The sequence below is a fragment of the Rhinolophus ferrumequinum genome, chromosome 25 (assembly GCF_004115265.2).
Source record: "Rhinolophus ferrumequinum isolate MPI-CBG mRhiFer1 chromosome 25, mRhiFer1_v1.p, whole genome shotgun sequence".
In the NCBI taxonomy this organism is placed as follows: Eukaryota; Metazoa; Chordata; class Mammalia; order Chiroptera; family Rhinolophidae; genus Rhinolophus; species Rhinolophus ferrumequinum.
Window position 1 is genome coordinate 39012036 of NC_046308.1, and position 27300 is coordinate 39039335.

General features: G+C 40.7%; 1 protein-coding gene across 4 annotated transcripts in view; it reads right to left on the bottom strand.

The window, feature by feature from the left end:
• The window catches only part of SORL1 (sortilin related receptor 1), a 168385-nt gene that overhangs the window by 100190 nt on the left and 40895 nt on the right, over positions 1–27300 (bottom strand). For 3 of the 4 annotated variants that reach the window (XM_033097156.1, XM_033097157.1, XM_033097155.1), the window contains exons 6-11: positions 26121–26301; positions 16072–16173; positions 14869–15038; positions 4642–4834; positions 2225–2342; positions 1939–2012 (exon numbers count right to left, since the gene is read on the bottom strand). In XM_033097156.1, coding sequence (XP_032953047.1) covers positions 1939–2012; positions 2225–2342; positions 4642–4834; positions 14869–15038; positions 16072–16173; positions 26121–26301 — 838 coding nt within the window. Of the gene's footprint in view, positions 1–1938; positions 2013–2224; positions 2343–4641; positions 4835–14868; positions 15039–16071; positions 16174–26120; positions 26302–27300 lie in introns of those variants that run through there. The other variant, XM_033097158.1, reaches the window with a different exon arrangement.

Below are 27300 nucleotides of genomic sequence, written 5' to 3' on the forward strand. Positions count from 1 at the left end.
GGCAGAGCCAAAGGTAAAGAGAAGGATGATTTACAAAGGGGTACAAAGGTACTTTGAAAGGTGACAGAGATGTTTGTTGTCCTAATTGTGATGTTGGTGACGGTGTAGTGATGGGGATCAATGACCAAACTACACTTCAAATATGTGCAGTTTACCGTAATTCCACATGCCTTGATACAGTTGCTAAAGAAAAAAGCATAAAAAGGGAACTCTGAGGATCAAAGAATTTGCACAATTAGTAGCAGAAAAGGAACAAGAATTTATAGGACCAGTTTACCAGGCAGCATTCTGTCCACTACATCCTATTTCCTCTTCCCCAGTCACCACCTAGTCCGCTCAGACATCCGAGACTGCCCCTCTAAAGTAAAGGCTGCCAATGGGGACTCAGATGCCCACTCATATAAACAGTCTCAAATTTTTCATCCCCTAGTTAGTTTTCTGCTACTTCTAAAACTAACGTCCCTTCTGCAATGGCTGTTCCTTGGCAGGCGTTAAGCACTCCTGGCAGGAGGCACTGACAGCTGCCCCAGTTATCAGCCAGATGGTACCACTTCGCTGGAGGAGGAACAAGACACTGCTTTCTATCCAGAAGGAAATCACTTGCAGATGTTCAAAGCACCGATCACAACAACATCAGAAGGTACAAACAAACCACAAGCCTATCAGCAGAGGACAGAACACCCAATTTCAATAGGAATGTCTGGCTCCAAGGAAGAGGAAAACAGCTGCTCCATCTTTCCCATGGGAGCAGGACGAGGATGCCCTGAAAATTCCAAACTGTCCACACTTTTTGACATTCTGGCCTTAACAACCTCCTTCATCTGAATAAGTACTTATATTGTCTACCATACTGGATAGTCCTTAATTGGCACACGCGAGTGTGCGTGCGTGCGCGCGCACACACACACGAGGCAGTTCAGAGTCTCAGATCTCTCAGCTAGAGGTACGGTAAGCCCTACCTCAAATGAGATAAGATATGTGACAGGTCTCTGTAACTGCAAAAAGCCACACAAAGACTGGGTTTTATTAACAGCTTTACAAATGACATGTTTCAATATGAAAGTGTACACAATGCTTTCCCAACAAGAATCACCATGAGGAGGGGAAGTCTCTGCCAGCTCTTCTGAGAACTCCACAACCTTCCTGACTTCACGTTCAGCCTGCAGAGGTGCTCTTGTGGAACCTTCTATGGAGTTCTCCAGGTGGCTCCCTGCCATGCAGCAGAGCACCTCTGAAAGCAACCCCTACAGAATGAGACCAGAGGCACTTCCCTTGGCCTTCGTAAGTCTTGGGAGACTGATGAAAAACTTTTTTGTTTGTTTGTTTTACAAGTTTGGAAATTTCCTAATGCCCAAGGCTATATTAGCATTTCAGGACAAGAGAACTACCTCCGCCTTCAAAATTGCTATAATCAGTGCCTAAGGATCCAAATTAGTTATACACCTTAAGGCAAAAGCAGTCTTCTTCCATGGCACAGAATGAGATGAAAGTACATCAGAACTCAGTGACAAGAGGCTTGACTTCAACTTCAGTAATACACCAAGATAAATAAATAACGAAGGTCAGGCCTGAAACCACTACAACCACACTGTCATTTGTTAATAGATTCAGCAAATATTTACTTAGCACGCACTCCATGCCAGACACTGCTAGGTCCCAGGGGCAAAGACGTGAGCAGAACAGGCACTGCCTTGTCCTCGGAGAACTTATAATCTTGGAACATTTAGTCAAAAAGTTTTTGAAAGGTCTGTTTTTTATTCAAAGTACCATTTTTGGCAAAATCACAAGCCTGCATCAGCTGACTCTCGTGTGTGGTTCCAGATACCTGTCTTTATTTTATAGTCACAGTTGGCACCAGTAGCCTCCATCATGTGTCCCTGAAATGTCTACATTCAGTCCACGCTCTCAAACAAACAAGAACCAAGGTGGGGCCCTGACCTCTCGCCACCGGGCTCCGGCACTGCTAGAGATGTACACGTTCATCTTGCTTGCTAAATTCTTTCCCACTGAACCTAAAATGCAAGAGAAATAATTATTTTTGATTCAAGAATATATCAGATAACCACCTTGCCCACCCAGAAATTCTGAGTAGGATCTAGCAACAAGGAATGTCTCAAAACCACGGACAGCAGTTACTGCAGCAGATGTCAGTGGTCACTGTGCATTTGGCTGCACATAACCAAACGGCTTCACCAGTAAGTGAGCACAGGCAAAGCAAACTTACCGGTGGCGATGATGAGACCAGGAGCTGACTCCTTGGATAGGATGGGCATCCTCCGGAGCTGGAGGTTGAGCAGCTGACTGAGCCGCTGGGCCAGGTGAAGGGAACAGCCCTGGGACAGCTAGGAAACACAACAAGTTCCAGGCACTGTCAGAAACTGATGTGATGCCTCGATCTCCTTCTAAACACTGAGGCCTGTGTGCAGACATTGGGGCTAGACACAGAGGAAGGACATCTGGCCCAAAGGCAACTGAGTCACAGCCGGCCTGTCCCCATACCTCCCCAGAGGGACATGATCCTCTGAACCATGGCAATGCCTCTCATTGGAGGAAAGAGAAAATTAATTAAAAATTCCTCCTGAGAATCTCAGAGAAATAGCAATGAGAAATCAGAGCCAATTCGAGCAGATAGAAAAGCTATCACTCTCTCCATATTACCTAGAGAGTCTCTCATGTGACTTGAAACTAAAGGGAAATGAAATGATTTCACGGTATTTACTTTCTAAGTCAGTGAAGATATATTTCAAACATGATGTAAGCAATTCTGTCAGATGAAAAACCAAGAATCAGAAGTCATAAAGTCTCACTGATAAGCTACCAGATGTACAACGTATGAGATATAAACACCAAAGGACCCACATTAAATTTTTTTAAGTAGGCTGCATTTGTACAAAGTGTACAGGTGTTCCCTGAAAGACTTCAAGTTATTCAAACTGGCCTCCATCACATATGTTCAGATTTTCATAGCTTTGCAAACAAGGCCTTTTGCTAAATGGTCATGCCTGATTCTCTTGGCCAGAAAGTGATTATCAAATGTGTTCTGGACAGGATAACTCTGTGTGTGCTTATGGTACAGGTAAAAACTATGGCATGGTTTGCTAGACAGACCTATTTTTTATAACAAAGTATCAGTAACAAAATCCATCTTGCTAGCATCACAGTTTGGCAAATGAAAACTAGGGCAAATTGGGTTGTGTCTCAAAGAAATATCTGCCAACCTTTTCAACCTTTCTCCTTTTCTTGCACCACCTAAAATCAGAAGTAGAAGCTAAAAGCTGATTAACTGTTGTACAGTTCATAAATAAACTGATCAATCAGTGAAATAATAAGCTGAATTTTAACAATACCATTCATTCTATTTAACCCAGTCTTGGACCCCTACTGTATGCTGAAAAACACTCCACCCCCATCCACACCAGGCTCATGCAGAGCTTGCACGATCTAATAGACACTACTGAGTAAATGAGAAGCACCTAGGTATTGGTCCATATTTACTTATATCCTGCCTCTTTCCAAAGTTAGATTTGATGTGTTAAGTTGAGACCTGGTGACAAATCGGAAGAGAAATCAACAAGTACACTCTAGAGCAAGAGTATGCAAAAGAATTTTCCCAAGGGCCACAGACACAGAACATAGGTCAGCATATATAACCATGGACAAACAAAATTCAATAATCTTGAAGACGGTAATTGTCTCACCAAAATATTACAACTTCTCCAACAATCAGTACTACTTGCTTTTTTTTCTTCGGAGTTCCTTCCACTCTATACACCCTAGATCCCTTAGGCAAAATGAAAATGGAGTTGCAGTGTACGATATAAAACCAGGGACCACAATGCATAGACTGTTCTGAGGGAAAAGAAAGGAGCTGCTTAGGCACACTTAAGGTGGACACTTAAATGGGACCAAATTACACATTTTAGTATTCTTAGTTTTTCAGATGAAGCGACATATAGGGAGAGTTGTTAAAATCCTAAATTATATTCAGAGAGGAATTTTAAAAGAAATTCTACAGAAATAACTTATGGGAGAGGTTCCCAAATTTTCTCGGTTCACAGCACAAATGGTGTCTCAGTAATTTTATGGCAGCTTCAAGCCAGAAGAAGTACCAATAAATATACATGTCCTAATAACTTTGTAGTAACTTGAAATAAGTTTCATTTATATATATATACATATACACACACACACATACATACACACATAAATCAAACAAAAACTTTATGTCATTCTTAAATAACCAGTGACTCAACAATGGGATGTGTGCACCTGTTGGGCACTACAAAACTTTGGAATCATGGTAGACACCAGCATTGTCATTTCCTGTTCCACTCTCATGTTCTCACTTGCTTCTAGCACATCGACTGCTGAAAATTCAGCCTCACAAAGCTATGTCATCAAAAGAAATATGGCATGAGCTAATGTTGGAACCGCAAACTAACTCAAGATAATAATTCACATGGTGACCAACATATGCTAAATATCAGAGTGTTTCCCTCAAAAATGTAAAATGTCCCTTGTGCCCCTTTGAGTTCACTATGGCACCCTTATGTGCCTTGGTACAGAGTTTGGGAACTGTAATGGTAGAACTACAGATAAAAGTTTATGATAAAAACCCAAAGAAGATTAAAGCATCTATACCTCACAACTGATTTTTTCTCCATATCCTGTGAAAGCTGGAGCCTGAAGAAATTCCCAGGTTCCCCCTTTGTCAAAGGTGATGACTGATCTCATGTTCTCCTCATTCATGGAACCATTAAGCAGAGTAGCAATGTAGACTCCTTGTAACCCTTCCACGCGGTGGAAGTCAGCAAATGGTTCATTTGCAAAATACCTACAATAAGAGCAAATAAACAGCTATGAAACTGAATTGGTATCTGTTTGGTATGTTTTTATTGTAAATAACATACAATTTAACCATTCTAAAATACACAATTCAGTGGCATTAAGTACATTCACAATGTCGTGCAATCATCATCACTATCTAGTACCAGAGCATTTTCATCTCCCAAAACGAAACCCCGCACCCACTGGAAGTCATTCCCCATTTCTCCTTCCCATCCCAGCCCTGGCTAATAAGTTTTCTGTCTCTGTAGATTTGCCTACTCTGGATACTTCATATAAATGGAATCATACACTATGTGGCCATTTTTACGGTTCCTTTCACTTAACATAATGTTTTCAAGGTTCATCCACGTTGTAGCATGTACAGTACTTCATTCCACTTTATAGCTGAATAATCTGCTCTTTTTTAAAAAAGTGATCGTTTTTTAACTTTGAGGGCCAAGATGTTTATCTTTTCAATAACTCTTCCCAGGGGGTTCAGAATGTTGAATACAACACAAAAGTTGATGGAAGAGTCACCTCTATTCCTTCACTATCGAAATTGACCCCAAATCCTCCAGTGAGTCTTGACAAACAGCAAACAATAAGCCAGACTTGCCAGACACAAATAATAGTGCCAGGGCTTACAATTTAACCCCATCTATAGGAATATAGCTAAGGGTTAAATAGCCACTATCCAGTACTTACAAAAAATTATCTAACACCTGATCACACAGAAGCCCCATAGGGTTTCTGTCAAGAAGCAGAGTAGAAACCCTTTGCAGAGAAGCAGTACATACAGCAAGGATAGCTCTGCAAGCTTGAGATTATGCTTATTAACAGTGAAGCACAGAATAAAGCCCTTCAGTCCTTAACTACGAGGCTAGGATACTGAAATTTTACTGCAAAGCAGTTTTGCACTAACATGGCATACACATACAACAGATCTCTGACAAATGGTAACCATAGTTCACACATCTTTTAAAACTGGAAGTGTGCCCTTTATTTAGAGCATTGTGAGCCACTGGGCTTTGTTAAAAACAAACAAACAAACAAAAACAGAACTGTTTTTTTCCATCACCTGCCATGACAAATCTTGAGCTGGATGACTGCTCTGCCCCCTCCGACAGACAGATGGACACCACAAGCTCTGATACAAAAAAAGAAAAGGAGCAGTCCTCACAAAGCACTGACAAAGCTACTTCAGACTGAGAGACAAGCACAATCCTAAATAAAATACCAGAGTTGAGACCAAATATTCTGACATGTGGTTTCCTTCAGACTATTTTAGTTATTTCTCACTCACTTCCTTTGTCATCGGCCCAAGATCTATTCCTCCTGTTATGTTTACGTCAACTGTACTGCTTGTGATTCTATCATCGTGAAGTCTGTCATCCTCCGGTTTATTGGCTTATTTCATACATCTGAGACACCTAAGTTTCTTTCATTTCAGAGAGCCCTGTTTCTTTCCCCTGGTCATCCTCCTAGAGTTTTTCACCTTTTACTTCCAAGCAGAAACGTATCCTCTATACCTCACACACTCCTCTGCCTTCACTTCCCAGCCCACCCTCTCATCTCTGCCTTTGGCCCTACAATTTGCCTCACCCTAAGCACTCTCCTGAGAGTCTGTTTTCTTCCATTTTCTCTCGCGGACCTTCACTACAGCACTTCTCCCTCTGCTTCCCAGTGTGCCCTCAGGTCAAGCCTTGCCAGGCAGCTCAGCAGGTCCCTCCGGCCAGCGTAAGTACACAATCAGAGCCCTTCTCACCATTCCCGGCCAATCGAACAGAACCTCCTCAGGATACCCCAACAGGCCTGCAGCTCTCTCATCATTACATCTCTTCCTCCGTCTAGACACTACTTTCCACAAGATTTCTACTTGGCCAGGGTCACCCTCTGTTAAGAATTCTTTCTCCAGTTCTCTAAGTAAATTAGAACCAGTTCCTGGGTACCACACTTTTCTATTGAGTTCAAAAAATAGCGCATTTCAAATACCACAAAGGTTTTGTTTTTTTTAAACCGGCCTGCCCATGTAATCTGTTAATTCACCCTTGTCCCATTTCATCTTGCTGCAATGGAGATGCAGCTGACAAAGGTCACTCAAATGAGCATATCTGGACATCTCCAGTCCTGAGATAAACTCTGAAAAAATAAGAACGCTGAGCATGATGTTGTTCTATGAATCTTGACATAAATCTACTTTCAATTTCCTAACTGGGTTGTACATTCAGACAGGGCAGGAGGGACCTCTGGCCCTGCATGGAGAGTCACCTATATGTATGAGGGGCTGAATGATCGTATAAGGAGTTGGACTCTGCAGCTTCTGGCTCTGCTCTGCCCTGTCAGGAGATATTCCTCCTAAATAGCTGACAAATGTGGAAGACGAGGAAACTTTGTCAAACTGTGACTTAACCCATCCCATGGCCAGACGCTCTCAAGGTGAAAAAATAGAGTCAGTGAGAGAGAGGCCTGAGACATAATGGTTCACAGTTTTAATTATAAAAAACAGTAAGAACACTCACCCATAAAAATAAATGAAGTACTGACACATGCTACATGTGGATAAACCTTGAAAATACAATGCAAAGTGAAAGAAGCCTGATACAAAGGTCACGTATTGTGGTACGATTCCATTTATATGAAATATCTAGAAAAGGGAAAACCACAGAGACAGAAAGTAGATTGGTGGTTACCAGGGGCTTGAGAGAGGGGGTAGTGGGGAGAAACTGCTTAATGGATAAGGGGTTTTCTTTTGTGGAAATCAAAATGTTTTAGAATTAGGTAAAGCTGGTGGTTACACAACATTGTGAATGTAGTAAATTACACTGCATTGTTCATTTTAAAATGGTTACGTTTAAGTTATGCAAATTTCGTATCAATTAACTAATTTTTTTTTTTGAAGCCACAGGAACCAGCCCAAAGGAACTGCCACTGACCAAACCAGAACAACTAGAATTCGAATCATGGCAGAATGGTTCATAACATTTGGAATAATAACCTGCCAGTCTATACTACAGGAAAAAAGTAAGGAATAAAGATGAACTTCCACTCAAGATGGTAGAGTGTGTAAACACTGTGCTTGCCTCCACCCACAACCATCCAAATTACAACTAAATTATAAAACAACCATCAAGAACGACCTGGCAATTAGGTGAATAGAACTCCTATAACTAAAGACATTCGGAAGAAGCCACACTGCAATGATACCCACGAGAAAAACATGAAAAATATGAATATGAAAGTAACTGGGTATGTCATATACCAAGTCAAAAGAGGCTATTTCATTGCTCTTTGTTAAGCAATCACTTCATTAGTAGGTGCCCTGACGTGTGAGACTGGCAGGAGGGGCAGAGACACAGAATAGGCAGGTTTCACACCCACAAGTGGTGATTAAGAAATAGGAGGGATATCTCAACTGCAGTGGTCATCCCAAGATGAGCAAGGTTCCAGTGCCAGGAAGAGGAGTACCCACAACATCAGGCTTTAAAAATCAGCAGGGCTTCTGCCTGAGTGAGACACAGGGCTGGTGGAAATCCAGACCTCTTCTTAAAAGGGCCTCCATACAAACTCACTCGCTCAGAGGCACTCACCTTGGGCTCCAGTGAAGAGACAGCAGCTCAAAAAGTGCCAGGAATATACAGAGAGGAACTGAATTATATGGCTTCATGGTGAGGGCTAGAGAAGGCCTCTCTAGGACTGAAGTGACGGCACACACTATTGTTCCTTTGTTGCGCCCTCCCCAAACACAGCCGGCAGGCACAGGTGGGCGCCAAATCTGAGTCTCCATCAACCTGGCTAAGAAACCCAGGTGAGTCCCTGAAACCCTCTCTCACCCAACTTGTACACCAGCCCAAACCTCTTTCAGCAGCTTTTCCTCACAAGATCATGCTGTGGACTCTTCTAAAATCTCACAAAGGTCCATAAATACCAAACAAGCAGGAGCTGGCCTCAGTGCGCCCTGTACCTCTTATTAAGGGGCCCTAAGGCCATCACTAGTGACACCCGGCCTCAGAACACACCACAGCCTCTCCCAGAGGTCTCCAAGCCCAGTACAGGCAGCTACCAGCCACAGATCACTTCGTAGCTCCTACCAGGTGGCCCTTGGCAGAGCACAGGCAGTGGCTGACCAGCGCCTGCATGGAGCCCCTAACAAAGCATCAGAACCAACATACCCAGTGGCCAGCTTCAGACCACAACAGAGCACCACACAATTAGCTCCACAAATGACACGCCAAAAAGAGTGGATTCGGCAGGCAACAGAGCCCAGCTAAACTGAATCCTGCTCCATAGGGTAAGCCCCTAAACAATAGCTTGTCCACTGTCGCCACGGCCAATCCTCACAGCCAGTCACCCTGAGGGTAAATCCCTCTCACTAATGTGCCAACAGCAACCCAAGCTCAAGTACAACACAACCCACAAAAGGGACACACCTGGAGCACCCGGCGCAGGTGACCAGAGAGACTGCGCCACTGGGCCTCACAGAACACCTACTACATAGGCCACTCTACTAAGACTATCACAGACTTACCTAATGCATAGAAACAACAACAGGGACGTGGCCAAAATGGGAAGACAAAGAAACATGTCTCAAATGAAAGACTAAAACAAAAGTTTCAGAAAAAGATCTAAATGAAATGGAGGCAAGCAACCTACAGATACAGAGTTCAAAACAAGGGTTATAAGGATGATTGAGGAACTCAGTCAGAACTTGAACAAAGAGATAGTAAGCATGAAAAAGGATGTAGAACCTATAGAAAAGAACAAGTCAAAAGTGAAAAATACAATAACTGAAATGAAGAATGAACTAGAAGGAATCACCAGCAGACTAGATGAAGCAAAGAATCAAATCAGCGATTTGGAAGACAAAGTAGCAGAAAACAGCCAATTGAAAAAGAAAAAAGAATTTAAAAAAAGAGGATACTTTAAGAGACCTCTGGGACATCATCAAACATACCAACATTCACATCACAGGGGTACCAGAAGGAAAAGAGAGAGAGAAATGGATTTAGAACCCATCTGAAGAAATAATGACTGAAAACTTCCCTAACCTGGCAAAGGAAATAGACATACAAGGCCAGAAAGCACAGAGAGTCCCAAACAAGATGAACCCCTAAAGGCCCACCCCAAGATATATCATAATTAAAATGTCAAATGTTAAAGACAAAGAGAGAATCTTAAAAGCAGCAAGAGAAAAGCAGTTAGTTACCTATAAGGCAGCTATCAGCTGATTTCTCAATAGAAACTCTGCTGGTCAAAAGAGATTGGCATGATGCATTCAAAGCAAGGACCTACAACCAAGATTACTCTACCCAGCAAAACCATCATTTAGAATGAAAAGACAGAGAAAGAGCTTCCCAGACCAGAAAAACCTAAAGGAATTCATCAACACCAAACCAGTATTACAAGAAATGTTAGAGGGACTTCTTTAAGACAAAAACAAAACATATCAAAAATATGAATAATAAAAATGGTAATAACTACATATCTATCAACAATTACTTTCAATGTAAATGGATTAAACACTCCAGTCAAAAGATAGGGTGGCTGAGTGCATAAGAAAACAAGACCCTTACACATATGCAGCCACAAAATACTCGCTTCAGATTGAAAATAAAGGGATGGAAAAAGATACTTCATGAAAATGGACACAAACAAACAAACAAACAAAGCTGGGGTAGCAACACTTACACCAGACAAAGTGGACTTTAAAACAGGTTATAATAAGAGACAAAGAAGGACCCAGTAATCTCACTTCTAGGTATTTATCCGAAGAAACCCAAAACGCTACTTCAAGGGGACATGTGCATCCATATTTTCATTGCAGCATTGTTTACAATGGCCAAGATGCGGAGGCAGCCTGGGTGTCCATCAATGGATGAGTGGATAAAGAGGAGGTGGTACATAGATACAATGAAATATTGCTCGGCCATGGAAGGGAATGGGATCTTGCCATCTATGGTGGCATGGATGGACCTGGAGGGTGTTGTGCTGAGTGGAGTATGTCAGACAGAGACAGATGCAATGTGATTCTGTTTATATGTGGAATCTAAAGAACAAAATAAATAACCAAAACATAAACAAACTCATAAATATAGAAAACATTTTGATGGCTGCCAGATGGGAGGGGGGTTGGGAGATGGTGGGTGAAAGGGGGGACGGGATTAAGACATAAAAATTGGTTGTTACCAAATAGTCATGGGGATGTAAGGTGAAGAATAGGGAATATAGTCAATAATGTGGTAATAACTATGTATAGTGCCAGGTACTAGACTAATTGGGGAGAATCACTGAATAAATTATATAAATGTCTAACCACTATGTTGTATACCTGAACTTAATTTAAAATAATATTCAATGTCAACTGTAATTGAAAATTTTTTAAAAGTGGGGGGGAATGGTGAAGGGGAATAAGATGTTCAAATTTCCAGGTATAAAACAAATGAGTCATGGGGATGACATGTACAGCATAGAGAATATAGTCAATAATATTGTGATAGCATAGTATGGTATCAGATGGTTACTGGACTTATCATGGTGATCATTTCTTTAGGTATATAAATATTGAATAACTATGACGTATACCTTAAATTAATATAATATTGTATGTCAGCTATATTTTAATAAAAATATTTTTTAAATGTCCATACTACCCAAAGAGATCTACAGATTCAATGTAATTAATCCCTACCAAAATACCAAGGGCATTTTTCACAGAACTAAAACAAATAATCCTAAAATATCCCAAATAGCCAAAGCAATCTTGAGAAAAAATGACAAAGTCAGAGACATGCTACCTGATCTCAAACTATACTACAAGGCTACAGTAATCAAAACAGCATGGTACTGGCCTAAAAACAGACACATAGATCAATAGAACAGAACACAGGGCCTAGAAATAAACCCACGCCTATACCGTTATTTAATTCATGACAAAGAAGGCAAGAATATACAACAGTCTCTTCAATAATGGTGATGGCAAAACTGGACAGATACATTAAAAAATAAATAGAATTAGACCACTTTCTTTCACCATCTACAAGAATTAACTCAAAATGAATTGAAGACTTAAATGTTAAGACCTAAAACCATAAAACTAGAAGAAAACATAGGCAGTGTAATCTCTGACATTGCTCTTCGTAATATGTTTTTGGATATGTCTCCTCAGGAAAGGGAAACAAAAGAAAAAATAAACAAATGGAATTACATCAAAGTAAAAAGGTTTGCAAAGAAAGAGATATCCTACTAAATGGGAGAAGATATTTCCCAATGATACATAGATAAGGGGTTAATATCCAAAATATGTAAATAAGTCATAGAACTTAACAGCAAAAAAAGAAACAATCCAATTAAAAAATGGAGAGATGACCTGAACAGACATTTCTTCAGAGAACATACAGATGGCCAATAGACATATGAAAAGATGCTCAACCTCACTAGTCATTGGAGAAATGCAAATTAAAACCACAATGAGATACCACCTCACAGGATGGCTATCATCAATAAATCAACAAACAACAAGTGTTGGCAAGGATGTGGAGAAAAGGGAACCCTTGTGCACTCTTGGTGGGATTGCAAATTGGTGCAGCTACTATAGAAAACAGTATGGAGGTTCCTCAAAAATTACAAATAGAACTACCTTATGACCTGGCAACCTCACTTCTAGGTATTTATCCGAAGAAATTCAAAATACTAATTCAAAAAGATATATGCACCCTATGTTTACTGTAGCATTATTTACAATAGCCAAGAAGCAACCTAAGTGCCCATCAACAGACAACTGGATAAAGAAGAAATAGCACACACAATGGCATATTATTCCTCCACAAAACAGAATGACATCTTACGATTTGCGACAACATGGATGGACCTAGACGGTATTACACTAAATGAAACAAGTCAGACAAAGAAAGACAAATACCATATGATCTCACTTTTATGTAGAATCTAAAAACAACAACAACATAAAAACAAACAAAACAGACTCATAGATATAGAGGAATAACTAATGGCTGCCAGATAGCAGGTGTGTTGAGGGGCTGGGTGAAAAGGTGAAGGGATTAGGAAGTACAAACTGGCATTCACAAAATTTTCACGGGGATGTAAAGTGCAGCATAGGGAATATAGTGAATAATATTGTAATAACTATGTATGGTGTCAGGTGGATACCAGACTTCTTGCAGGAACCACTCCCAAGTTATATAAATGACTAAACACTATGCTGTATACCTGCAACTAATATAACATTAAATGTCAACTGAAATTGAAAAAAGTTTTTTAATTTAAAAAAACGATGATAGCACCTCTGAAGGAGAAGCAGGAAGTGGAAAAGCACTATAGAGACCATATGGAAATTTCTCCACTTGGATACCTAATAGGTATCTCCAACCTAGTAAGTCCAAACCCAAACTCTTGATCTTTCCCCCTACACCTGCACCAGGCCCGACTCAATACGGAGCCATCATTCTAACTGCTGCTCAGACCAAGCAACGGTGGTCTTTTGACTCCAACTCTTCTCATTTCCCACATCCAATCCATCAGCAAATTGTCAGAATATAACTAATTCTATCATCACCACTGCTACCACCATGGGTCCAGCACACCTCAATTTCCACTGGCCTGGATTTCTGGAATACTTTCACAACTAGTTTTCAGGCATCCACTCTTGTCCCCATGGGTGTCCCCTTAAAATTATTTAAAACACTGTCCATTGATGTTGTATGCACTTTTCTTTACATAATGCAATTCACAATTTTTTAAGTAGTTGAAAAAGAATTTAAGAGGTTAAATCAAATGACGCCCATCTTCTGGTCAAAACTTTTCATCCAACTTAGATGAAAAAAATAAAGTTCTTCCCATGCCCTAAAAGGCCCTATACAATCTGAGACCTGTTCTCTTGGATCCTGTCTTTTGGATTATTTCTTCCCTCCTTCAGGTGTTTGATCCACCCTGGCCTCCTCACTGTTCCTAAAATAACCCAATGACGTCCCACATCAGAGTCACTGTGCCTGCTCTTCTCTCTGCTTGCAGTGTTCTTCCCCAGGTATTTGCTGGGCTCCCTTCCTCATGGAATCCAGGCACCTGCTCAAATGTGACCTTCCTGGAGCTGACTTCCTTGTTCAGCCAATATAAAATAATACTGTCAGAGACCCCTGTCCTCTTATCTTCTTCAGCACTCACCATTACCAGGTAGATTACATATTTGTTTATATTCTGTCTTCCCTTAATTAGAATGAACGTTCCAAGAAACAGGGATCTTATGCTGATTTTTCATTGCTGTTCCTGAAACAGGGCCTGGCACAGAGCAGTGGCATACCTGCCGAATAAATGATGACTAAATGATCTGCCAGCACAAGGTAAGAGAGTGGACAGCAATGACATGCCCTCTGACCTGGCGGCCATGGGCTTAGAGCCAGACCTCACCGCAAACCAGTCAGTCAGCTTCACCAGACAACTTTCTAAGAGCAAAGAGTGATCCTAACCCCAGTCAGACACGTCTCAAAAGTCTGGTCTGTCACACAACAAATGAGAATAAGTGAACTTGTGGTACTCAGGAATCACACTGCCACCCACAAGTGCAACCCACAAATTCATAGCATCAACCCCTCCCAAACACCAGGCTCTTCCACAGCCCAGAGAATGTCCATTATTACAGAAAAATCCCAAGCATGTGCTTTACTGATAAAGGATCAATGACATTGGTATCTTTCCACAGACACCCACAAAACAATACCTTGCACAAAAACCAGGTAACTGAATGAAAGGAACCCAAAGGAGAGGTTGACATGGTGTTTGAGACTCTAAATGTCATCTAGAACAGCAGTGCTCAGCCTTGACATCACATAAAAATCACCTAGGTAAAATCCTTGTACTCCAGCCACACCCCAAACTGTTAAATTGTCATCTTTGGGAACATGAGCCAGGAATGGGGATCCTAAAAGCACCATTGTTGAGTCCAAATGTGCAGCTATTGTTGTAAACCACCCACTAGAGGTCGGTGGTTGTGTTGATCTAAGAAAGCCGGGGCGGGACTTCTGTACTTCTTACCTCACCAGGGTGTCACTGCCTGCCCCTCCTGGGCTGTAATAGAGCACGTTCTCCAAGGACAGGGAGAACTTCAGCCCCTCTGCCTCTGAGATGTATAAGTTGGTATGGTTGTTACTATGACTGACACACACAAACACTTGGTCCTCGGAGGCATCCGCAATGTAATATTCCTTTGGAATCAAAAACCAAAAAATACGTAAGTCAACATGGCTTTCATACGTATGTCCCATGGGCTTTCTCTATACACACTAAAGCAATGACTTCCAAATGTCCCAGTGACAGATGTGGGCATGAAGCCCATGGAAAGCTCCCCAACCTTGGCATAGAAGCCTGGCTGACTTTCCCTTTGAAGAACCTGAGGTTGCTCTACAGCTGGCACAGGGCCCTTATCAGAAAATGGGACACGAAATAAGAATGGGCCACTGAACTCCATAAATGACCTAAAAACCTCGTTTTAGTTAATGTCTCCCTTTTTTTCCTCTCCCCATAAGAACTATCATTAGTACAAAGTGTAATATAGATTAATGTGCATTTCCTTTCCTTTTATTTTCTCCAACGTGACTAAAGAAAGGAGGAAGCTATATAAAGAACTGACAAGTGTGTTTTCTATCATATTCTCCTCTAAGCTATTAACCTTCCACCACACCAGCTGCTAGTGTCAAGGACTTCAAATACCACCTCCTCCCTGTGGCCACTTTCAGATGGCCCCAGTCCACAATAATCTTTCCTATGGATCTCTATGTTATAATAGACTGCATTTGACTAAATATGGTTGCCTCCTCTGCTTATTTCCCAGTCTCTCCAATCTGTCTGTATCAAAAAGATATGACCCAAGCCCTACACCTTTTTCGAACTTAGCCACCTGTGAGCAACACAGCAAGTACTTAAATAACTGTTGCTGTCACCAACTTCCTAGTCCTTCAGTACTGGCACACTGACTGCCTCTAAACCTCTCTGCCAATGCTTCTCCACTTAAAGCAAATTAAAAGCTCCAGCTCAGCTCCACTTCAAACAGTAAGGAGGGAAAAAATAGACCAAGATGCCCAGAGCATAATGGCTCTCTCTAGATAGAGACCTATATAAAGTGACTTCAGAGAGCCTGGTCAAATATCCACCTGGCAGGACATCCCCACAGCACCCCTCCCGTGACCTCTTCATGGGAACAATGACACTTCTTCCCACCCCCAAGCGAACCCCACTCACATTAATAGGATGTCTTGTGACAAACTGGGCTACTCGCATGGGCTTCCGGCCAAAAGAGACCCAGAGCTGCACAGAAGGTGGCTGTTGACTGCCCGAGAGATGCTGCCAAGGAAGAGGAGAAAGAAATCAATTGTGCCACATTACAGCCACTCAAAATAAGCGAAAAGGAAACAGAAAAGTCACACCCGATTCTACTGAAAACACAAAGTAGAGAGTGTGACGCAAATGCCATTTTTGCGACATCTGATGTCACTGAACAGCTTGCATTGTACTGCTTTATCCTAGATACCTGGTCTGCAATCGATTCTAGATAATCCCTGGATATTGGATGAGGAGGAAGGACAATAGTATAATTCGAGAACTTAGGCTTGGGGAGGCTGCAAAAGCTTAAGCAGGTAGTGAAAAGGTGAGGACTATATATGATGAGGCTGAGGGGTGGGGGCAGAGCCTGCAGTCTCAAAACCACCACGGGGGAAGATCAGCCACACACCATGCATACAAAACATATTCTCTTCTCCTTTCTACTCCTATTTTCATATTATAAGGATACTTGGTGCTTTAACTTGCACCAAGAGTTGACGGAATTCTCATTGATTCATTTTTTTAATTTTTTAATACATCTCATGGGTTAAAGTCCTTTGCTAGAATATGTTTGCTTTGGTAACGTATTCCACATAATGTTGACCACAACACATTGCATTTTAGAGGTATTAAACCAGAATAAATCTTGAAAATGTGTATGAAAGCACTAGATTAAGAGCAAATCACTGAATCTCTCTAGCTCCCAGTTTATTGATCTACAAAATAAGAAGCTGATTTAGATCAGGGCTTCTCTGTGGATGGGTTTAAATGGCCCAGGAACCCTGTAAATACACATGCTAATTTTTTGTGTACATGCACTCATTCATTTTGCTAGGGAGGGTTTATACCATTTACCAAATTTTCGAAAGGGTCAATGATTCAAAAAAGGATAAGAAGCGCTATAAAGACTCTATGTGGTTTTGTACTTCTTATAGGGAGGCCCACCGTCGTGTAGACAAAAGCACACACACGATCAGTATTATACTCGCTGGAATGTTGGGATCCCTAGCCTGAAGGGCTTCATGTATCTTTGCTTCTGTCGTTCCTGTTTATTACACATTTTAAATTCCTATAGAATAAGGAACATACCAATCTCTCTTAACTGAGTACCCTGTGCCCATGTATGCCCAGTGAATACTATGTGAAGAGCAAGCTGATGAACATGAGGTTAGTTTTGATTCATTTGAGCAGTACATATATATTCAAACCACCACTGAACAAAAGGATAAAAGTAGTTTATTTTAAAGCCAGATAGAGAAGTATAAAAGACTGCTTTTGCAAAATGGCACCCTAAAAACCATGTTAATAGCTTGTACTCAGTATGGGACCATAGTAAATGATGGACCTATTAAAAATGTAAAATATATTACCTGAATGAGAAAACAGTTCCCAGCAAAATATGCATAAATTCCAAAAGCCCTCCTTAAGTCAATAAAATTTCTGTGTATAAAAATCAGATAATTGGTTTAAGTCACCCCATATGAATGCTTATGAATACATATGAATACAAGATATCAGTGAAACACGTACTTCTATGCTTTATATTTTTTCACTACTTCCTACTGTGGTTACACCTTAGAAAGGAGCCATTTTTTCAGTGACCCTGAGACCCATCATTAGTTAAATGTTCTTAATGAGTGCTGCCGGAAGGCCTGACAATTCAGTATGTATACCAAAGCAGGTCTTACTTCATAAATGCAAAAATCACAGAATATAAAGGTCAGAAAAAAAAACCCTCAAAACATATCCATCTCACTTCCTTCTGGGAGAATTATTCCTAAACCCAGACAATTCATGTTCACTCATAATGTATTCTTAAAGAGTTATTATAATATTTCACTGCCACCAAGAAAAATATTAACAACTACACTATGGCACACTATTGATTATGAGACGTATTGTGAGGCCCTAATACTTTTCTTAATGAACCATGGGTTTTGTGGTTGTTGAGTTGTTCCTTATCATTATTATAAAAGTAAACATGCCTATTTAAAATATCCAATAGTACAGGCAGGTATGAGGTAAAATGCCGAAGTTCTGCCCCCTACTCTCCACTCTAAAAGACTAGTTTTCTTCCTTTTGTGCAACTACATGTGGTCCTGTGACTGAATACTAATCGATGAGATATAAATAGAGGTGTTTTGTTGGATTTCTAGGAAGGCTGCTTATGGGCACTAAATCAGCTGGAAGGGGTCCTGTTTTGGCCTTTCTGTCTGTCTTCATCCTTCCTACTCCAATCAAGACTTGAAGGTTAGTACAGATGTCTTGGACCATGAAGGAACCTTGAAAATGGAAACCATTAGTCAGGATGATAGAACAGAGAGACAGAGGCCTGAGTCCGCAATACCACCAAGACACCAACATAGCCCTAGATCGTCTGCCCCCAGGCAGCATTGACTGGCTAAGCCACTTTTATTTCTAGCTTGTTATTTCTAGCCTAATACAATGCCAAATTGATACACGCAATTTTATTTTTGACATGCAAATTAGAACATGATAGAAATACTGTTGTGCAACTTCACTTTTTTCATTAACAGACCATCTTACTGTTCTACAATTTAACTGTTTTCATTAACAGTGAATCTTAAGGACATCTTTTATTTAACAGTTATTGATGGGCCTTTAGGTTATTTCCAGAAGCACTATTCAATGAACATACTTGTATGTATTACCTCTTTTTGAGAACCACACAAGAATATTTGCAGGATGCATTCTTAGAGTTCCTAGGTCAATATTTCCATTTTTGATAGATAGTATCTACGGCCTTCCTGAAAGGCATACCAGTTAATACATCTACCAGCACACATACCTTCACCCACAACTAGGAAGTATTTAAATGTTTTCATTTATATGCCAACACTACAGGGTCTACAATTTATGATGAAATGTTTTTTATTTGGTATCTTCATGTTTGATGAGTAAAAATAAATTAACATAAGTACCTGAATAATCTGAAGTCCAGAGAGTATATTTATAACTTATGCTTGAGATTATGTCAATAGCAAAAAGAAATGAGAAGTCAAGGAGCAGAAATAAACTAAATAAATGACACACACTGCCAAGCAAAGGCCAAAGGACGTCACAGTGAGCTATTCGACTGAAAGTTTCTCAGAGAAAATTGGTGGGTGAATGAGGGACCCCAAGGCATGTAGTGGAAAAGGACACCAGTTCAGAATCACCTGGTTGTAGTATTCACTACCACCTTCTCCTTTGAAGCAGTAAAACAAAGTTTCAGCAAAACACCATTATCCATACTTATGTTGTGCATACCTAAATATTTACAGATAAAATGATACAGCTGGAATTTGCTTTAAAAATGTTCCAGGAAAAAATAAGTAGTGGGTCGACAGGTGAAAAAAGATTAGCAAATGTAATATAATATTGAGGCTGAATGAGAGCACATGGGGAGGTCATATCAGCATAAACTGTTCTTTTATGTAGACTTGAAAATGTTCATAATAAAAAGTTTCAAAGTTAACATTAATTGGAAGCACTTCCAGAATGACAGTGTAAGGAACTCTGAAAATCCATTCATTTGTGACAGCAACAAGAACATTTGACAAAAATTCTCAAAATCACCTTCAGAATTCTGAAAATTAAATAAAGGCTTGCAAAACCCAAGGAGCATTTATTCAAGAACAATGACCAAGGCTCAGCAACAATAGCCAACTTTGTGATATTTCAGCTTGCCTTAATCCCATCCCCTTCTCTCTAGCCCTGCAGTAGCCTTGGAAATCCACAGCTTCACAGCTACAATAGCTGTGAAAAACAGCAGCGTAGCGGCCACCAGAGAGGACAGAAGAAGTTTGGAGCTTTCAAAATGTCCCACAGCCAGAGGGTTGTCACTATCTAATCTGCCTGGTAGAATATATGAATCTATTCATATAACCTGATTTAGGTCACTGTAAAAACAGACCTATAAACAGGGCATTTATGGAAAACTGACAAATATGTAACACACAACTGCTGGAGAAGCATGCCACTTGGAGCTAGTGAGAGGGTAACTAAAAAGCATAAAAGGAAAAACTGGGGAAGAAGACATCCGTGAGAGGCTTTGATAAGCTCTCAAATATTCCAGAAAATCTACAAGGTCACACACACAGAGCTGTGAGTGTACTCAGGAAAGAACCAAAAAGGGCCTATTCTTTCATGTCTGGCTAATAATTTTGAGGCTCTACACAAGCAGGAAATAAAGGCCTAGGCAGAGTTGTAAACTGCATTGAAGGCATGTCCCCAACACTGGCACAGAGGCCCTCAGCAAGGGCTGCCAGACTTACTGGTTCAAAGCATTTAAGGAAATTTCTGGTCAGTCATTTCCTGACCACTAAGCTAAATTATCAAACACTACAGTAGCTATACACAATGAAGAATATAAACTTTACAAAATTAATGCAGGAAACTCACAAAAGAAACAAAAAAAGGCAACAACAAAATAATAACAAAAAGCAACAATAAAAAATCCTGTGAAGGGGTATTCTGATAGAAGAAGTTCCCACACCGTATCATTTAAAATGTTTGGTTTTCAACAACAAAATGACAAGACAAGCAAACAGCAAAGTATATCCTATAAACACACACACACACACACACACACACACACACACACACAGTCAATAGAAACTGTTTATGAGAAGGGCCAGATACTGGACTTAGACAAAAAATTTAAATCCCCTATGATAAATATGTTCAAAGAACTAAAGAAAACCATGTCTCAAAAATTAGAGGGAAGTATGAGAACACTGTCTCACTAAATAGAGAAAATCAATAAAGAAATAGAAATTAGGAAAAAAAGAAACAAGTAGAAATTCTTTAGTTGAAAAGTACAATAACTTAAAAGAAAAAATTAACTAGAGCGGTGTGGGGACAAAGTCCCATAGAGCAGTTTCCCGGCTCCCAGCCTTGCATGGGGAGGTGCTGGCTCGGGCAGTGAATGACCATCAACTGTGATTGGTTGGCCGTCAGCTGTAACCGGTTAGCCAATTGGCTACTGATGTAACTGCCAGGACTGTGTTGATTGGTTGGTTGGTTGGTTGGCAGGAAGGGGAAAAAGTGAATGTGGATCCTACTGCATGTGTGTCGCCCAGCTGCTAGCAAGACTACTATAGTGCATGCCTCCCCTATTTATGTGTCTGTGGGTGTTCCTTTTGGCCTCACCATATCCTGCATTCTTATGTGGGGAGTGGGACCAGAGACCCTGCATGACTGTCTCACTAAATAGAGAAAACCCTGCATGACAAGGGTTCAACAAGAGATCTGAACTGGCAGAAGAAACCCTGTTTCCCCAAAAATAAGACCTAGCCGGAGAATCAGCTCTAATGCGTCTTTTGGAGCAAAAATTAATATAAGACCCGGTCTTATATTATATAAAACCCTGTCATATAGTAAAATAAGACTGCGTCTTATATTAATTTTTGCTCCAAAAGACGCTTTAGAGCTGACTGTCCGGCTAGGTCTTATTTTCAGGGAAATATAGAAGAAGCACTGAACTTAAAAATATACTAATTCTGATGATCCATGCTACAACATGGATGAAACCTGAAAACATTATATTTTGAAAGCAAACAGTCACAGAAGGTCATCTATCATAGGATTTCCTTTACTTAAAATGTCCTGAATAGACAAATCCATAGGCAGAAACTAGATTCATGTTTGCCAGGGACTAGGAGGAGAGGGGAATGGGAAGTAATGCTAATGGGTATGTAGGTTCTTTTGAGGGTGATGAAAATGTTCTGGAATCAGGTAGTGATGAGCATTGCACAACTTTGTGATATACTAAAAGCCACTAAATTGTGCACTTTAAAAGGGTAAATTTTATGGCACATGAATTATATCTCCATACAAGTATATAATTTTAAATTTATTGGTACTGTAATTTTTTTAATCTGCAAATATGTTTGGGTTTTATTGTTGTATATGAGTTATAAATAGAAGGTGCCTACACCTAGCTTTATATCTGCATATGTTTAAGTAAATCATAATTAAAATAATTTGTCAACAGTCGGTTTTGGTCAGTTATCCTAAACTTCACAATTTAATTGTGGTGAGCCAACTTTCATATAGAAGCCCACAATCCTGAAGCAATTACTAAGTTTTTCTGTTATCGCTATCAACATTAGAGACTTTCAATTAGCATAATTAAGGTTAGAAATTAGTTTTCAATAGTGAAATTAGTGGTTGGTTGGTCAAAATAGTGAAAAGTATAAATGAGCTCTCTAGGGAGATCAATAGCATGCAAGACATGTGAATTGGCCATAATATCCTAAAGAGAACACAATGGAATGAACAGGGCATAAAAATTTAAGGATGCCTGTACCCTGAACTTTTTGGGATAATGCCTAAGAGTTGTCAAGCTCTTGCACTAGAGGATTCTGATGCCTGATGCCAATTGAAAGGGTAACAGAATCCTGCCTCTGTAACGAGGTTGGCAAACTTTTTCTGTATTGGTTCTTATAGAAATATTTTAGACTTTGTGGGCCATCCTGCCTCTATGCAACTATTCAATTCTGCCACTGTAACACGAAAGCAGTGATAGACAACACATAAGCAAATGAGCATGACTGTGTTTCAATGAAACTAAATTGACAAAAACAAGTGACGCACCATAGTTTGCCAATCCCTGCTCTAGAACCCTGTGTCTGCATCAAGAGGAAGGAGACTCCATGCAGCCCACACACTGGGTCCTTTCCTTAGTGACACACATTTGTGCAAGAAATGTCTAAGCCTGGCTTTCATGACAAGTTGGGAGTGAAGCTATAGAGAGGTAGCTAACCCTCCTCTCCCTCCAACTTTCTGGCAACCATCGTTATCTACCAGAAAGAATCTAACAGCTGTATACTACCACATGAACAAACTGATGTCAGTTTGCAAAGCTGCCTCGTTGCTTTAATGGCCCTACCATTTTGATGTGGACTACTAAGACAAGTGAACTTCACGTCAAAAAACAAGGAATAAAAATTAAACTTGGGTTAAAAAAAAAAATCAAAGGGCATCAGACAAAAGGTACACATGAAGTAAGAGCTGGACCAACAGGGCAACAAAAACTTCTGAAGACTTGGATACATGGTCCAGTCCAGAACACAGATGGCTGTCCCCATAAGTTCTAAAAAACGAACTTGCAAAGAATGATAATTATTCATGGTGCTGGAAGAAAGCAAAAGAGTTAACGGTCTGATACCAATTTTCTGTGATTTTGGCAATTAGTTGCTTGATTTTCCTAATTTGATTTGAGTCCATTTAACATTAAAGTCACTCGGAATTCCCCAAACCCATGCAGTCAGAGTGCTAGGCACATCCCAGACAAGTTGTCACACTTGTAGGGCTCAACACTCCTTCTAACAGGGTTATCCAGCCAAGGCCAATGCTGTTTATCCTTACAGCTTAGTACTCTAGTGTAATGAAAGGAGGAAAACAGCCATTTTATCCTCCTCTGCCAGTTGTGTTTCTTCTCTCATCAAACCACACATTGAGAAGGGTTCCTTTGATAATATAATTATTATCAGAAGCATCTACATACAGAAGGCCTCAGGGAAGAGCCTCTCAACTTTAGGACATTCTCAGGCATTCTGGGGCTGCTCAGGGAAAGACAACGCATTTGGGCCCTGCAATCTGCATTTGTAACAAGTGAGCTCTAGTGATGCTGCTGGAAGTGCTCTGAAGACCACAACTTGAGAAACGCTTCCAGGTGGTGGCCCAGCTCACCTTACCTAGATTCTCTAGCTAACACCACTGACCTTGGGATACAGTAGCCCATCCATATGCTGAAGGAAGAAGTCAACACACTAACTACAATTTTGCCACTAATGCCATAAACATAAATAAGCTGTACAGAGAGTTGAGAATTGACTATAAAAGTACCAATAATTTAATGCCCCCCCCCCCACAAATTTACTAGCCTATGTTCTCTACGCAGCGAAAGATGACATTCATTTAACTCTACTATACATCTTCTATGTTTCAAGCATTGTGCAAGATACTGGGTATTATATGAGTGACGATCAAAACAGATATCGCCCCTGATCTTACCACTGGCCAGGAATAATGAAAAGCTTACCACTGGCATCTGTAAATCACCTATGTCCAGAGAACAGACACAGCTGCTAGATCAGAATGGATGGCTCAGAAAGCTCCAAATGGGATGTGACTTAGATTTTTGAGTGTGAGATTTAGAAATGCCATGTTTCCCCAAAAATAAGACCTAACCAGACCATCAGCTCTAATGCATCTTTTAAAGCAAAAATTAATGTAAGACCCGGTCTTATTTTACTATAATGTAATATAATATAATATAATATAATATAATATAATATAATATAACATAACAATACAATATAATATAATACCCGGTCTTATATAATATAAGACCAGGTATAATGTAATATAATATAATATAATATAATATAATATAATATAATATAATATAATATAACATAAGCCTGGGTCTTATATAAGATCGGGTCTTATGTTAATTTTTGCTCCGAAAGACGCATTAGAGCTGATGGTCCGGCTCAGTCTTATTTTCGGGGAAACACAGTAACAGGATTAACGGTAACGCATAGCACCTCTCCACCTCAGCCCTGGCTCAGGACAAATCTGGGAATCAGTCACTATGCTTTAAAATTAAATTAAAATCATACCAAAAAGTCAAGTCCCAAGAAACTAAAGCAAAAAGACCTATGAACACTGGAGGACTGGAGACAATAGTGGAACTCAGGACTGCCCAACTTGATATCATAAGGTACCAGTCCTCAGGACTGATTTCGCACCTGTGAATTCCCACCACCACATGACTGCCTGAGGAAAATTCAAGGATGTTTATGTTCTGAGGCTGCTGCTGCTGCTGTGTGTGTGTGTGTGTGAGTGTAAGACAAAGATAAAAGCAGACAGGCAAGGCAGGAAGGGAATGATCCAGGGAATGTGACTCAAGGGAAATATCCTGACAGAAGAAAAACTGACATAGTTTGGTCGTTAAAAGAACATTTCACAAGGTATGTAATGGGGAACCCCTCTTTTTTCCTGTTAAGGAGGTTCTTTTTTCTCCCTCCCCACCCCTTCTACCCCCCCCCCCCCCCCCGCATCCCAAACGACTTGACCTATTTCTGCCTGGCCAACTGCCCATTATATAAATAAGTGAGAATCTGGAGGAAAACATTACATCTGATTTTTGTCCATAAGGTTAACAGTGATAGAAAGCAGAGCAACCTCCCAGTAACCAGAGGCCTTCAACAGAGCCTGAGGTCCATAAGCAAATGGCCACCATTAAGAAAGCAAGCTTACAGTCCCCCAGGATAGCAGCCTAGCCTGCTCTTGCCCAGGCCTCCTTGTTTTCCTTTACGCTGGACAACACAGTTGCAACTTATAACTTGATACAGTTGCAAAGCAAGTCCTGTTAAATAATCAACTGTGATTTTAAATGAGCAAGCTCTCTATTTCAGCATCTGGCTCCAATGTATCAAATCAACGGGAAAGATTTTCCCAGCAGCTGAGAGTTAAGCTATTTACTGACAGCTGGAAGCTTAATTACTGCTTTTCTTAGAGTATTAACTCCCACTAGCCAATGACTACACATTCTATTAGCCATGTAAATTAACATGGGTCCAAAATTCACAAAGAAATCAGCCTAAATGAAAGGAAATCAGGCAGTGGGATTGAAGAAAAATGCCATTGAGCCCCACCCCTCCTTTCTGAGTTCATTGGGATTTCAAAGAAATATGTGTTTGTCAAGGGTGCTTGACTATTGGGAAATGACCAAATTCCCAGAGCCTAGAGACCCTCTGAGTGGGTGTCTAAGCTTCTCCAGTCCTCGACCTCCAGGGTCCTTCCAAGCTCTTTGGGAATGTTCATCTATGTCCAGCACCCTTCAGTCAAACTCCTCTAGGCACGGGGATCCAGGCCCTGCTTGTGTGAATGCACCTGCATGATCACAGAATGCCAAACCTCAGAAAGGTTATTCCTCAGTGCCTTCAACTTACCACCACCTTTGTAGCAAACATGTACTTGTCCCGAAGCTCAAAGTCTCTCACTTCCTCGAGGATCACCTCCTGGTTTTCCCAGGACTGAAAGAAGTCTGTACTTCGGAAAACTGTGGAGTAACCAGAGGGTTCATGCCGTTCAATGTAAATGGTGTTTGGCTTGTCATAGGGATCAATTCCCCTGGGAGGGGAGGGAAAAGAGAGAGAGAGAGAAACAGGTGTTATCATCATTTCCATGTTTAATCATTGGAGGCATGGAGGTTCTGCCAAGCACACAATCAGCTAGGATTTAGGGCCACATACTGGGATCTACAAATGATTCTCTCTGTGCTACAAACATATCCCTTTGCTTGCCCCTAGGCTCAGTACTAAGGGAGAGGAACTGCCATCTGTAACGTGTTTTGGGTTGTTACTGTTGTTTTCAAGGTATCCTGGGTTTCCACTCAAGGCAAGCTCTGACCAGGCTTGAGATGAGAGGAAAAAAGAAACAGCAAAAGGCAGAGTGTTTTGGAATCAGTCAGCAATGGACCATTTTAGGCTGTCAGCAAGTATCTGGCCTCAAGTTATGAACCTCAGAAGAATGAAGGAGAGTATTTCCCCAGAATGCTGTGTTCTCAGAAGAACAGCTCAAGAGGAAACCTCATAAGGAACCAGTGAGCCTCATCTTTTGCCCATTCTCTTTCTGTCTGTTCTGTGCTGTTGCTGTTGTCGCCTATCTGTGCAACCATGATTCATTCAGTGCAAATACATGTCCCGCGAGGCTCCTTCACAAACTCTCTCTTGCACATACTGATCTCCTTCAGACACGCAGGGCTCGCTTCTTTCCCTGTGCTTCTGTCAACACCACACCCTCTGCAGGGATGCCCTCACATATGTTTTGGTCTGCACCTCTAAATCCTACTCATCTTCTGAGGCCCAGTTCAAGCTCCCCTCTTCCAGGAAGCCTTCCCTAATGTTCTCTTCCCTTCTCCCAACACTGGCAATGTATCTCTAGAGCACTCAATTTCAAGCCTTTTTTATGAGTTCTATATGAGTTTCAAACAGGCAGAAAACTGCTTTGGTTGGGTGCATTTTGAATCAGCCTCCATACTTTATATTGTGATGCTTATTATATTGTCCTACACTGTAATATATATTACACTGTATTATATTCATTCACCATAATGTGTTTGTCTGAGCT